General features: G+C 40.1%; 1 protein-coding gene across 2 annotated transcripts in view; it reads left to right on the top strand.

Moving 5' to 3' along the window:
* Nucleotides 1–13,331, top strand: part of Didum (dilute class unconventional myosin) — a 50,304-nt gene that overhangs the window by 20,306 nt on the left and 16,667 nt on the right. For both annotated transcript variants that reach the window (XM_064219458.1, XM_026627907.2), the window contains 15 exons: nucleotides 175–373; nucleotides 1,063–1,456; nucleotides 2,454–2,534; nucleotides 2,623–2,761; nucleotides 3,089–3,246; nucleotides 3,397–3,571; nucleotides 3,660–3,749; nucleotides 4,105–4,289; nucleotides 4,876–5,132; nucleotides 8,443–8,572; nucleotides 9,206–9,284; nucleotides 9,908–10,003; nucleotides 11,132–11,240; nucleotides 12,100–12,240; nucleotides 12,537–12,616. In XM_064219458.1, the coding sequence (XP_064075528.1) occupies nucleotides 175–373; nucleotides 1,063–1,456; nucleotides 2,454–2,534; nucleotides 2,623–2,761; nucleotides 3,089–3,246; nucleotides 3,397–3,571; nucleotides 3,660–3,749; nucleotides 4,105–4,289; nucleotides 4,876–5,132; nucleotides 8,443–8,572; nucleotides 9,206–9,284; nucleotides 9,908–10,003; nucleotides 11,132–11,240; nucleotides 12,100–12,240; nucleotides 12,537–12,616 (2,313 nt within the window). The remainder of the gene's footprint in view (nucleotides 1–174; nucleotides 374–1,062; nucleotides 1,457–2,453; nucleotides 2,535–2,622; nucleotides 2,762–3,088; nucleotides 3,247–3,396; nucleotides 3,572–3,659; nucleotides 3,750–4,104; nucleotides 4,290–4,875; nucleotides 5,133–8,442; nucleotides 8,573–9,205; nucleotides 9,285–9,907; nucleotides 10,004–11,131; nucleotides 11,241–12,099; nucleotides 12,241–12,536; nucleotides 12,617–13,331) is intronic.

Genomic DNA, 13,331 nt, shown 5'->3' with positions numbered 1-13,331 from the left:
CCATCATGTCTCTAATTACACTGGCTCACTAAATCTTCAAACGACAACAAGGTATTTAGTATCGTTGTTGGCTGGTGTATAGGTATGTGATGAGTGTCATGATCTGATGCAAGATTTTGAGATGGAGATGTGGTTACGAAGATGTTAATTTATTAAATGTTGACAATCGGACAGGAAGAGATATCGTGGAAGATGATCGACTTCTACGACAACCAGCCGTGCATCAACCTCATTGAGGACAGGCTTGGTGTGCTGGCGCTCCTGGACGAGGAGTGTCGCGTGCCGCAGGGCTCCGACCGCGGCTTCGTGGGCAAACTGCATGACAAGTGCGCCAAGTACCCGCACTTCCTCAAGCCCCGGTTCGGCGACGCCGGTGAGTCTCGGTTCCTCAAAGAGTTTTCGCCTCGCGGCTAAACCCCAATTCTTCTTTATTAAGTAAGTTCCCAATTAAGTACTTGGGTTGCATTTTCGTCGTGACCATTACTTCACTTTTATAATTTACGCTTGGAACTGATTTATATGGTCATCAAGAGTATTGCGCGTAACTCACCATTCGCATTCCGCCATTGAATTCATTACAGACTAAGTTCTTCTATAAATATATATCTTACAGTTTTATATAATAATTTTTTTTCTACACGTCTGTACGGACAACCCGTACAATAGTATAGGTAGGAGAACGGGCAAATGCGCCACCTGGTAAGTGGCCAACACCGCCCATAGACATTAGCATTGTTAGAAATATTAATCATCTCTCACTTCCCCACCAACCTTGAGAGCTAAGGCGTTACGGCCCTTGTCCTTACTTGTGTACGGGCTTTATGTTAGTACTTACCCTGACGCGCTTGCACAAATCCCTACCACCGAGTAATATTATTCAACAACCAAAAAAATTAGTTTTGTCAGCTATGAAATATATAAAGAGATCGTTTTCTCTTTGAAACTTGACTCGTAAAGTACCGGTTGTAAACAATGAAACCAATTTATAATACAAATACAACATGATAAATGCGACATGCACCTCAAGCCGACGCCCTAACGGCGGTCCCCCCCCCCCGACAGCGTTCATCATAAAGCACTTCGCCGACGACGTGGAGTACCAGTGCGGCGGCTTCCTCGAGAAGAACCGCGACACGGTGCTCGAGGAGCAGCTGGAGTGCATCCGGTCCGGCGCCGGCTGCCGGCTCGTGCGCGTCATGCTGGCCGACCCGGGCGAGCAGAGCGCCACGCTGCCCCCCCCGGCGCGGCGCCGCCCCCCCGCGGCCGGCAGCCTGACGCAGCCGGCCCGGCGCGCGTCCGGCCAGAAGGCCACGGTGGGCGCGCAGTTCCGCGCCTCGCTGTCGGCGCTCATGGGCACGCTGTCGGCCACCACCCCCCACTACGTGCGCTGCATCAAGCCCAACGACACCAAGCAGGCCTTCCAGTTCGACGCCTCGCGCGCCGTGCACCAGCTGAGGTCGGTACTCCCCTCCGGCGACAACACGAATTGGCGCGGTACCATTGGTCGAGAGCTTGAATGATAATTTATCACGGCGTTTTGAACGTTACGTTACGTTCGAACTATAATTGAAGTAGATTTAAGTAGTCACGTGGAATAGTGCTTTTTATAATTAAAGATATATTTGTATTAACCAGGAACTGTTTGTAGTGCGTAATGTAGCTGAATTATTATTATATACAGAGTAAAACACTACTCTGTCAACTACAATTTTATTTTTAAGCTTCCGATAACAACCTTGCCGGCATTCAAATCACAATTTTCTTACGGATCCATAACTGGTATTAATTATTTTAGATCTCGTTCAACGATCAAGATCAAAGTTGTTTCTTTGTAACACGAGTTACGTTACCCGCAGTCGGAAGGCCGAAAAAGATATTTTAAAACTAATTTAATTCATTAAAATTATTTCCAAATTGCAATATCCTTTCACCGTCAATGCGCTGAGAGAGCCGAGATGGCCCAGTGGTTAGAACGCTTGCATCTTAACCGATGATTTCGGGTCCAAACCCAGGCAGGCACCACTGAATATTCATGTGCTTAATTTGTGTTTATAATTCATCTCGTGCTCGGCGGTGAAGGAAAACATCGTGAGGAAACCTGTATGTGTCTAATTTCTGCCACATGTGTATTTCACCAACCCGCATTGAAGCAGCGTGGTAGAATATGCTCCAAACCTTCTCCTCAAAGGGAGAGGAGGTCTTAGCCCAGCAGTGGGAAATTAACAGGCTGCTAATGTAATGTGAATATTCCCGGTAAATGCACATTATTGTTTGGTTCGAGGGAAATCTACGTCAGCTATATTCCTGGAGGATGTTTGCGTAACTCACGGGTGAACACTCGTCCTGTGTTTTGTAGGCGACTTATAAAATTGCTTTCGCTAAAGTTTTCAGGATCACACTAGCCGAATTTCATATTGTATTTAGCTTTATAAAGTAAATGCTTATTTTTTCAGAGCGTGCGGTGTTTTAGAAACTATAAGAATATCATCAGCCGGTTTTCCATCGAGATGGCTCTACCAGGACTTCTTCCAAAGGTTTGTTTTAAATACGAAATAATCTTACAAAATCTGTTATAGTAAGTTTAAATTTATATCCATTCGAGACTAATGTCGTCTTTTGCAGATATCGCCTGCTCTGTCGGTCTAAAGACATCGATCGAGCGAACATTAAGAAGACGTGCTCGATAGTTCTCGAGCGACACGTGAGGGATCCGGACAAGTACCAGTTTGGCGCGACCAAGATATTCTTCAGAGCCGGACAGGTACGCGCATTTTCTTAACGGAATGTTCCTGGAGCTGATAGTAAAGCTCAGCCCAGTCGGACATCGATCGGCCGGATAAGAGGATACATTTGGTTTAATCCGACTAATTTTAAATTAAAAATAATGTTCACGAGACTCTAACCGTTTGCACAGCACACGCAACGGAAGCTCTGAAAAGGAATATCCTCCGCTTTTGTGACATTAATTGATACTCCGCCCCCTTCGGGCGAAGCGTGACGGTATACAGCCCGCAGCCTTCATAATAAATGAGCAAACAAACCGTGCGCCCCGATGAGAGCTTAGACTGACGCGGGCCGCTGGGCGCAGGTGGCGTTCCTGGAGAAGGTGCGCGCGGAGCTGCAGCGGCTGTACTGCGTGCGCGTGCAGAGCTGCGTGCGCGGGTTCGTGGCGCGGCGCCGCTACGCGCGGCTCGTGCGCGCGCTGCGCGGCCTGCAGGCGCACGCGCGCGCGCACCTCGTGCGCCGGTGAGACGCGTGGCGGGCCTGGCGCCCCGGGGCCCTCTCCTCCGGGGGCGATGACACGTTTGCGGGCTACTACTTCCACTCGTATCCAGTGTCCGACTCCTGCGGTCCCGGTCTACCGTATCTATATGTATCTTTATTTTTCCTCCCTAGAAAAGTGCAAGAGATTCGTCGTAATCGAGCCGCTATTAAGATACAGAGGAATGTTCGCGGTTGGCTCGCGCGGACCAAGTACAGGAGGTTACGGAAGCTGGCTGTCGGCCTGCAGGCGCGTTGTAGAGGATACCTGGCCAGAAGACTGTACAAAAATAAGAAGATTCTTAAAGTGGTAAGGAAATATGTGTGGTGTTCGTTCGTGTATTGAACAAAAAATGGTCCTCCGAGCCGGATAAAAACAAATTAATTAAAATTTTTAGACGATTGGAATACAACGCTACGCGCGCGGTTATCTCGCGAGGCAGAAGGCGAAGAAGAAGAGACGACAGATCATCATATGTCAATCTGCGGTATGTCCTTACTATACTTATACGTGCACTGTGTATCTTTTTAAATATTATTATTTACATAAATCTGTACCAGTTTAATGTTCATGTTGAGAAGAATGCAAGTGATTTTGCTAGTTAAAACTTTTGGCAAGAGTACTCCATTCTGATTGTTTTTTTAGTCTAACGATAAAAAAGTGTCAATTCTGTAATTACACTGTTGTAACAATAATATTTTCTTGCTTCTGAAATTTCTAAATCTCTAAAGAAGGAAAGAGAAGAGAGCAAGAGACACTAGAGTCTCAATGCCGTATTTGTCTCGCCTGTTAAAAATAATCGCTTAAACTCACCCCGTCCACTCACGGCCCGGCCGCCGCAGGTCCGGCGCTGGGCGGCCCGGCGGCAGTACAAGCGGCTGCGCATCGAGGCGCGCAGCCTGGACCACGTGAAGACGCTGAACAAGGGGCTGGAGAACAAGATCATCAGCCTGCAGCAGCGCCTCGAGGACGCGCTGGGGCAGGCGCGCCGCATCGAGCCGCTGCAGGCCGCCATCGCCGACCTCAAGTGAGTCGCGCCCGACCTTGCGGCTGGGGTGCTGCGCTCTTGTGCCTTTACGCTGTTCACTAGCTAGCTCACTCATCCGTCTATCCGGAGCACGACAGTTAGCATTATCGTGGTGTATGAGTGGGCAGTACCTATTCAGGCAGACAAAAGTGATGAATGAAGGTAATAGTTTAACCACATCCGTCATTTAAGCGGACTTAATGTTGATGAATTCTATATTAATATTATAAATGCGAAAGTAACTTTATGTGTTTAACAGCCGAGTCACTTCGCCGATTTTGTAGTGATAACTTCTTATGGGAGGGTAAACCGCGTCGTTACGTAACGCGTTACGGCGGCAGGCGCCTCCTCTCTCACTCTAACCCGTAGTTCCAGTCGTACTTTGAACAGACGTTTTTTTTGAATTAACATTTCGTATACGTATTTTATTAAATTATGTATACGTTAAACTTAAAGCCCCAAGAAAAGTCATGATCTTCTCTTTTAAATTCACCCTCGACGGAAGTGAAATTGGGGATGGTTTGTGTGCTATAAAAATAAAGCCACGGGTAGAGCTAATCATTAATACAGTATCATATTTTCATAGAGCTAAAGTGGAAACACTAAAACTCGTCGAAGTCGAAGCAAAGGTACTCAAAGTCGACATTGTGAGCAAGGACAACCTCCTCAACACGCTCCGCGTGGACATAGCGAAGGAGAAGGAAACGAATAAGAAGTTAATAGAGGAGAAGAGAGCTATAGAAGAGAACTATAAGAAGCATAAAGAGGTATGGGAAGCGGAGAGTGAGAAGTTGGCCAATGAGCTCAAGAGTAATAAAGAACATTACGATATGGCTATTGAGGGTGAGTACATACAAACATACATACAAATACACGTACGAACATATCAAAATATTCTTTATTCAAGTAGGCTCATACAAATAATAAATAAATAAATATTGGACAACATCACATACATTACTCTGACCCCAATCTAAGTAGCTAAAGCACTTGTGTTATGGAAATCAGAAGTAACGACGGTACCACATACACCCAGACCCGAGACAACATAGAAAACTAATGAACTTTTTCTACATCGACTCGGCCGGGAATCGAACCCGGGACTTCGGAGCGGCGTACCCATGAAAACCGGTGTACACACTTCTCGACCACGGAGGTCGTCAAAACATACAAAACTTTTGAATCGTCATGTTACGGTGTTGGATTAAATTAAAAGTTACCACCGTTTCGGAGAGTAGATTCCTCCGATACGAACCGGCAAGAAACTCAGTAGTTAGTCTTTTCCATTTAAATGACACAGTATGTTGACACAGTCGTGTATACATTTTCCCGAGTTCGATTCCCCAGATCAATCAAATATTCAAATATACTTTATTCAACAAGGTTTATTTAAGTAGGGTTGTAAATCATTTTTCACCACTAGTTCGGGATGTAGATTCTACCGAGAAACTCAAGTTACATTATTTACTTGTCTATGGTAATAAGATGCAATTAAATATTTTTTGTCTCACGCATAAAGTAAAACTAAAATAATAATATTTAACATAATATTGTTTAATATATTTTGAAACCATGTGAAAAGTTTCTTAGAGACTTTAGTACGGCCATTACAAGTCTTAGAGTCGTAGCTTAAGGATTAATGCTGTATTGCTTAAAATCGCTTCGAAAATAAGCCATCGTTTTTCGTAAAAGTAAAAAAAAAATGTTTATTGTGGGTTATCCCTAAGAGATAGACATATATCGTTGCGAACTTTTTTGAAGACCTTTTTAATGTTTACAATACTGTAGTACATTATTTTGATCTATCTCGTCGGGTTCAGCCAGCGTTTGCAATATAAGCGCAAGAAATGTCTTTATTTAGGACATAACTTTAGAAACCTCTAAAATTATCACTGTTTCTGAATGTTGTGCATGTATTATACATATAAACCTTCCTCTTGCATCAATCTATCTATTAAAACCGCATCAAAGTCCATTGTAAGATTTTAAAGATCTAAGCATACGTAGGGACAGACAGCGGTAAGCGAATTTGTTTTATACTTTGTAATATACATATATAATAAAATTAAAATAGATTTATACTTCTGATATACAGATAGTTGTTTATTTTTGGAATACTAAATGCGCCTGATATGAAGTACTCATCTCTGTTCATAAATCAAAATCAAAATAAACATTATTCAAGTAGGCTTTTACAATCATTTGAATCGTCATTTTACAAAACTATATTAAGTGAAGCCACCACCGGTTCGGAAAGTAGACACCGAGAAAAATCGACAAGAAACTCATAGACAATAAATTGCGATTAGGCAGTTTCACATTATCTATTAAACATTTTAATTATTTATTTTTATCATTTGCTATCATTACTTTGATCACTTATTTTAGTCCAAGGGGAAGGGGGGGGGGACTGATATCTCTTACACGATTAGATATATATTATCTATAATAGATAATATGTTATTTTGCTTTACGGATTTTAGTCTTTATTGTTTAAATCCAAAATTATAATTAATATTTTTGTGGTTTTTTTAGTTGTGAAATTACGAATAATTAAAAAAAAAACAATACAAATTTAAAAATAAAAATGATTCGTTTCGGTTTCACGATAGAATGTTTTCATATTAAATATCGTTGACGCGCGAATTTAATTTGTTTTTTTTTTTTAATTATAAGCAAATATACTAATTCAAGAACCAATTATAAACAGTCCACAAAATGTCAAATGGAACGATGAACTTAATTATTATTAGTGACAGTTTCATATGTATTAGTGACAGTAAATAGATATAAAATGGTGATGCCACCGGACGCGGTGGTGGCGGAAACGAATGAAGTGTCAGACACCAATGGGCATGGACCGTGGTCTAAAGAGTTCGAGTCACGGGCCCAGTTTTGGAAAGGTTACCTTAACAATATTGACCCGTTGATCTACATATAACCATAATCGTCGTTTTTACATATTTATTGTATCATTTAGTATTTTAAACGGTGGATATTAAAATTATTTCCCTTTTATGAATTGAATGAGCGGTGTTTACGAGTAGATTCTATTTACATAAGAATTATTAGCAAAAAGTCCTTAACTATATACAAATATGAATTAGAAATAGTTACTGTGTAAATCTTGACCGCTTGGAATGCAGCATTTCCCTGTTGAATCGTAATTCCGATCGTCTGCGAGGGTTTCCAAAAAATGAACCACAGGAGGGCTCCTGTCACCAGTGGAGGCAATAAGGCGAGGGGTTATAGTTTTAATGAAACGTTTTGCAGTACTACTCCAAGGGCCAAGGTGTTTCAACAGCAAATGGGACAAAATAATACTTTGACATAAGACACGAATATTATTATTCGTGCATTAAATATTACTATGCGTTTTGTAATATTAGCCTTGATAAAAATATTTAATCTTTGCATAATATGTTTTAATTATATTGGTGATAAAGAAATTTATAATTGTTGACTAAATTTTAATTGAGTTGTTTAGATCGTAGATTAAAAATTATTAGAATTGATGACACTTTAACGTTAGCGCTCTTTATCGAAGACGGTGGCCTTAATTTTAAATATTATCCTTATTATACTATTTATATTCCATTAATATATAAGTTTCTTGTCGGTTCTTCTCGTTAGAATCTACATTCCGATCCGGTAGTAGTTATACTTTTAATCACTATTCAAAAGTGCTCATAAAGCCTACTCTAATAAAGTTTATTTTTATTTTATTAATTAGTAAATTTTTTAATCTTTAATAGAGTCTGTTGTTTTAGCTCACGCACACTAAGACAATAAAGTTAGCTAGTGTCATTTAGTTCTTCTGTAGTGCGACGCTATATCTCGACGTATGAATAATCTAAGCTTCGTCTTCTCTTGAAGTTTAAAACAATTGACAAAGAGAGAATAAATCCTATCCTATAAGAACTCACTTCAAATTTCACTCGTGAAATCTTGAAAGTCGATCTATGATGATACGCTATTCTGAGACGTATATCCTTTAAATGTAATAATTGTTTTGGTAAATTTTAGACGTTTCATGATCGCGTCCCGCGGTGAGTTCCGAGTTTGTTGTTACAGAATACTGATACTATGTTTGACTGAGTAACGTTTACAACACGATTAAGAACATTAAGGTTTAAGTAAATATTATTTACAGAACGCGATAAGCAACACGAAGCTGAGAAGAAAGCGCTGTGCCTTGAACTGGAATCAGAGAGACAAAGTCGACAGAAATTGTTATCATCTCAATATGAATTGCAGGAACGTTTCGACTCTATTCAAACTAGGTGAGCTTTTTTTATGGCATTATGGGCCACCTGATGGTAAGTGGTCACCACCGCTCATAGACAAAGGTGCTGTAAGAAATATTAACAATTCCTTACATCGCCTATGCGCCACCTTGGGAACTAAGATGTTATGTCCCTTGTGCCTGTGATAAACACTGGCTCATTCACCCTTCTATCCGGAACACAACAATACAGAGTACTGTTATTTGGCGGTAGAATATCTGATGAGTGTGTGGTACCTACCCAGACGGGCTTGCACAAAGCCCTACCACCAAGTAACTTATTAAATTAAAATCATATCATTCACTCAGTATCACTATCCTGCCGTTGAAATGAACAATAGTTCATTTCAACGGCACCACCACCGTCCATTTTTTATGGATCTATCAGGTGGACCATTTGGGCGTCCGCCTGCCTATTACATAAAAAAACCCTATATAAATAGTTTAATGTAATAGTGTTTGAATTGAATTGGAATATACTTTAAATGGTGGTCGGTGGCATCCGATCATGCAAAAGAAGACCAAGGTGCGGTCAGATAAAAACCTAAAATAGTTAATCTCACTGGACAGCGTTGACGTATCGATTATTAGGTGAATTGTTCGTTTGTAAAACAACTGTTTTCTGGTCCAGAGCTCCAGTGCCCAAAGAACATAGAAGGTCATTGTCCGATGCCAGCACTAATTCCCAGCAAGAGATCACCGTTGAGGACGTGAGTTCTATTTTATCATTTTATGTATTAAGTTTGCTAAATTACACTTAACCAATAGTAACTTAGTTTAACATTGAACTGGCTAAACGTATTAATTAATAATATATACTCAGACCATATTTTCTTTGATTATTAACTAATTTTCCTTAAAAACTTATCTACATAAGAATTATTAAAATTAAATTCCGATCCTCTGCGCAAAAAATGAACCAGCCCTCTTGTCACCGGTGGAGGCAATAAGGCGAGGTGTAATACTTTCCGCAGTACTGCTCTAATGTCCAAATGTTTCAAACAGCATAGATAAAGACATAATTAGGAATAAGATACGAATATTTGGACCGTTTGTTCGCTTTAGCGTTTTTCGCTGCGGATCCATTTCTCTTAAAAAATAATGTTAAACATCTATATTAATAGCTTACTGGTTCTATGGTCATAAGGTCGTAATTTAGATCGTGACCTTCTCGAACTTGACTAGCAAAGTTTGGAAACAACAGTCACTAATCGATATTTTGAAAATAATTGTAAGATTTCATAGTCTATGTATATATAAAGCGTTGAATGTAACAATCTACTAAAATCCCGTCGCCCGTTGCGCATGCGCACTAACCGCGGTGCCCTCGCAGGACTTCGGCTACGGGTCGGTGCGCTCGGTGGAGTCGTCCCGGCCGGCGCTGGAGGCCGTCAACTGGTCCGCCGGCTCGCACAACGGCCCGGCTCCGGTGAGCACTGACCCTTATCCTAATTATTTGATGACGAGCACACCTAGTCATCCCCCCTTGAGAGTGCTTGTGCTTGTAGTTTTTTTACCAAGATACGAATTGTGATGTGTTGATGATGGTGGAATGCAATTAACACAAAAAAAACTCTTAGGTACAGCCGAGATGGCCCAGTGGTTAGAACGCGTGCATCTTAACCGATGATTTCGGGTTCAAACCCAGGCAGGCACCACTGAATTTTCATGTGCTTAATTTGTTTATAATTCATCTCGTGCTCGGCGGTGAAGGAAAACATCGTGAGGAAACCTGCATGTGTCTAATTTCAACGAAATTCTGCCACACGTGTATTCCACCAACCCGCATTGGAGCAGCGTGGTGGAATATGCTCCATACCTTCTCCTCAACGGGAGAGGAGGCCTTAGCCCAGCAGTGGGAAATTTACAGGCTGATTATGATGATGGTTGAATGCAATTAACACAAAAAAACTCTTAACCTACTAATAATACATTCTCCACAAATTGAGATGAGACTGTCTTACTGTTCTTAAAATACAAGAAATAGAAACAAGCATTGTAACCCCTGCTTTCCCCTTGCATACGGTACAGAGAACGTCTTTGGGCAATGACATACGCATATATAAAATACCGAAAAATATAATCAATTTACGAACGCATGTAAAAATTAATCAATAAATCTTAATGATTAAAATAATATTTTTTGGATAAAGATACCTGGAGTCAGGCTCGGCTTCCATCATTGGACTGATTGAAAAATAATTGTGAATACTGGTTATTTAAAAGAGTAACTGTGCGAGATTTTTCCGTTTCGTCTCGCTGGAGGCTTTCCGAAACGGTGGTAGATTTGAAATATTGACGATTCAAAAAAGCTTTTTTGTTAAGTTCACTTGAATAAAATATATTCGATTTAATGGTATCTCATGGATTAACTCCTAACGTCTGTACTGATATGGTCCATAGTCTATACAAAAGCGTTAGACTTGCTTACTGATTGTCAAAAAACTACCATCAGTTCGTACAGAAATAACTCGGAAATAAATAACCTGAGAAGAATCTGCTGTAGAAATTCAGTGGGATAATGTCTTTGAATGGATGATTCAATCTTTTTTCCCAGATGGCAGACGCTGGTCTGGTTCTCCGCATGCAGAACAGGATATCCGTGTTGCAGAGCGAACTGTCCCGCACCGCGAAGCGAGCTGCGGACTTGGAGGAGAGACTTATGAGTAAGACAGACGCATACCTTTCTCTTTCGTTCTCATTACCATTTTTTATTTGTGTATACAGGGTGGCCCAATAACAGACGTGCTTTCCGCCGATTACGTACGAATTTTATTAGGCGGTGCAGGTTGTGCATAATGGTTAGAGGCAGGAATTTTGAACCTTTACTGTAAAAAAATAACAACAATTATGTTGTTCTTTTATTTCAAGACGGTTTTTTAATTACTACATAATTTTTATTAAAATTTTCCTTCCTAACAAATTTGCTCCTTGACATGAAAAAAACTCGCATAAAACATGAACTAACAGTCTGAGACTAAAGTGGTCATTCTTCATTTCCGTAGTACATTTTTTGCACAGTGTGCTCTCAAAGTTAGTAGTGATTTTTTGTAATCCTTCAAAATTGACGGGAGAAAATGAATTGCTTTTTAAATTTGGTACCCAGAGCTGCAATTAATTTTTTTTTTTGTAATGATACATTATCTACTCATAATAAAACACCTTTTGTTTTGTTGTTTTTTATCAACTTTTTTCTGTAATTAATGAAACAGTTAAAAAATCGGTAGTTTATTTAAACAAAACAAAAATGGTCATCACTTTTTATGCAATTAAGTTATGACCATGCATTAGAAAGAATTTTTGGTGGAAATCACCTCCTCTATCACCCTGATTCGTTTGATCCACGATATTTGGGCCAAAATATTTAATTTAAAGTCGTAATACAAATACAAGCCCCCCCCCCCCCCCCTCCAATCTTCAAAATGAAACTTTGACTAAGGAACGAGCTCCAAGCCTCCTCTGGGGAGAACATTGGGACATTTACAGGCTTTTAGTTTTTTACTTATACTTAAATTAATATTTCAGATCGTATGACGTCACCGCCCTCAAACCCAGATACCGACAGGTTCAGGGTCGAGGAGTTGGAGATAGAGAACAAAAAGTTACGAGAACACTTGGAGAGGTTGCGATCCGCTGACACGTCGCAGACCTCGCGGGAGATTGTAGGTGAGAACTCAACACAAAGCCCCACCGCCGAGTAAAATCATTGGGGTTATCCAGTTGCCATATTCTTTGAAACGTCGCAACTGACGATGTAAAAAGTCGCAGGATCGATCCTGACCACCTAGGCTATTGTCCCCACTCCTAACACAAGTGATAAGCTTAAAAGGAGGGGAAAATAGGAATATTAGTAATGCCTTAACTATTTTGGAGCATTGCTAGTATTATTAAAACAAAATGGACATATTATGAAATTCGTAGACAATTATATTGTTGTAATTAAAATTTTGAATTTAATTCAGAACAACTGAGTGCCATGCAGGAGGAGTTGGATCGACGTCGCGACGAATGTATACAGCTGAAGAATGTCCTGACACACCAGGTGAGTTGTCCAAAACTATTGTGGCAAACTTCACTCAATTGCGGATATTGTATTAAATATTTCTGTACCAATTATTTAGCTATTCGTTGTGGCTCCAGTGAGACTGAACATATGTTAAGGTATCTGTACTGTTGGCAGTCGATACTTCAATTTACCATCTGTTGATTTCGTTATGGAATTAACTTCAAGGTTTTTAATGTCTGTTTTTTTAGTTAAAGTTATTTCCGCTAAACAAAAATCTATAGTCTATTCCAAGCGAAGGAGCACCGCTATATTGGGCACTACTAAGAGTTAATTCTAATTTTACTTCCAAAGTTCAAAACGCATTTTTTTCGCGAACCCATGACGAACATCATAGTCATAATGACCAGAAGCGAAAATGACTTTTTTTAAAGAATTGACGAATAAAAATTTGAAAAATTTAAATTAATAATAATTATTAACAAATACCAATTTTCCGTGTCTCATAAATTGTTTGCGTGAAACACTCAAAATTCGCGCCAAAAAGTAAACCCAAGCTTCTATGACAGGCGTCGCGCGTTCTTTGTTTTTTTTTTATATAAATATCTCACGCATCAAGGTATTGATGCGTTAGGTGAGAGAAATAGATTTTTCAAATTCTCGACCAATAATATCGCGTGAATTCGATGTCAAATGTTGTTTATTTGACTTTTGTGGTTGGAATAGAATATAGAATATAGTCGGCTTTAACGTA

The sequence above is a fragment of the Vanessa tameamea genome, chromosome 28, assembly GCF_037043105.1.
Source record: "Vanessa tameamea isolate UH-Manoa-2023 chromosome 28, ilVanTame1 primary haplotype, whole genome shotgun sequence".
Lineage (NCBI taxonomy): Eukaryota > Metazoa > Arthropoda > Insecta > Lepidoptera > Nymphalidae > Vanessa > Vanessa tameamea.
This window is presented reverse-complemented; position numbering and strand designations above follow the sequence as displayed.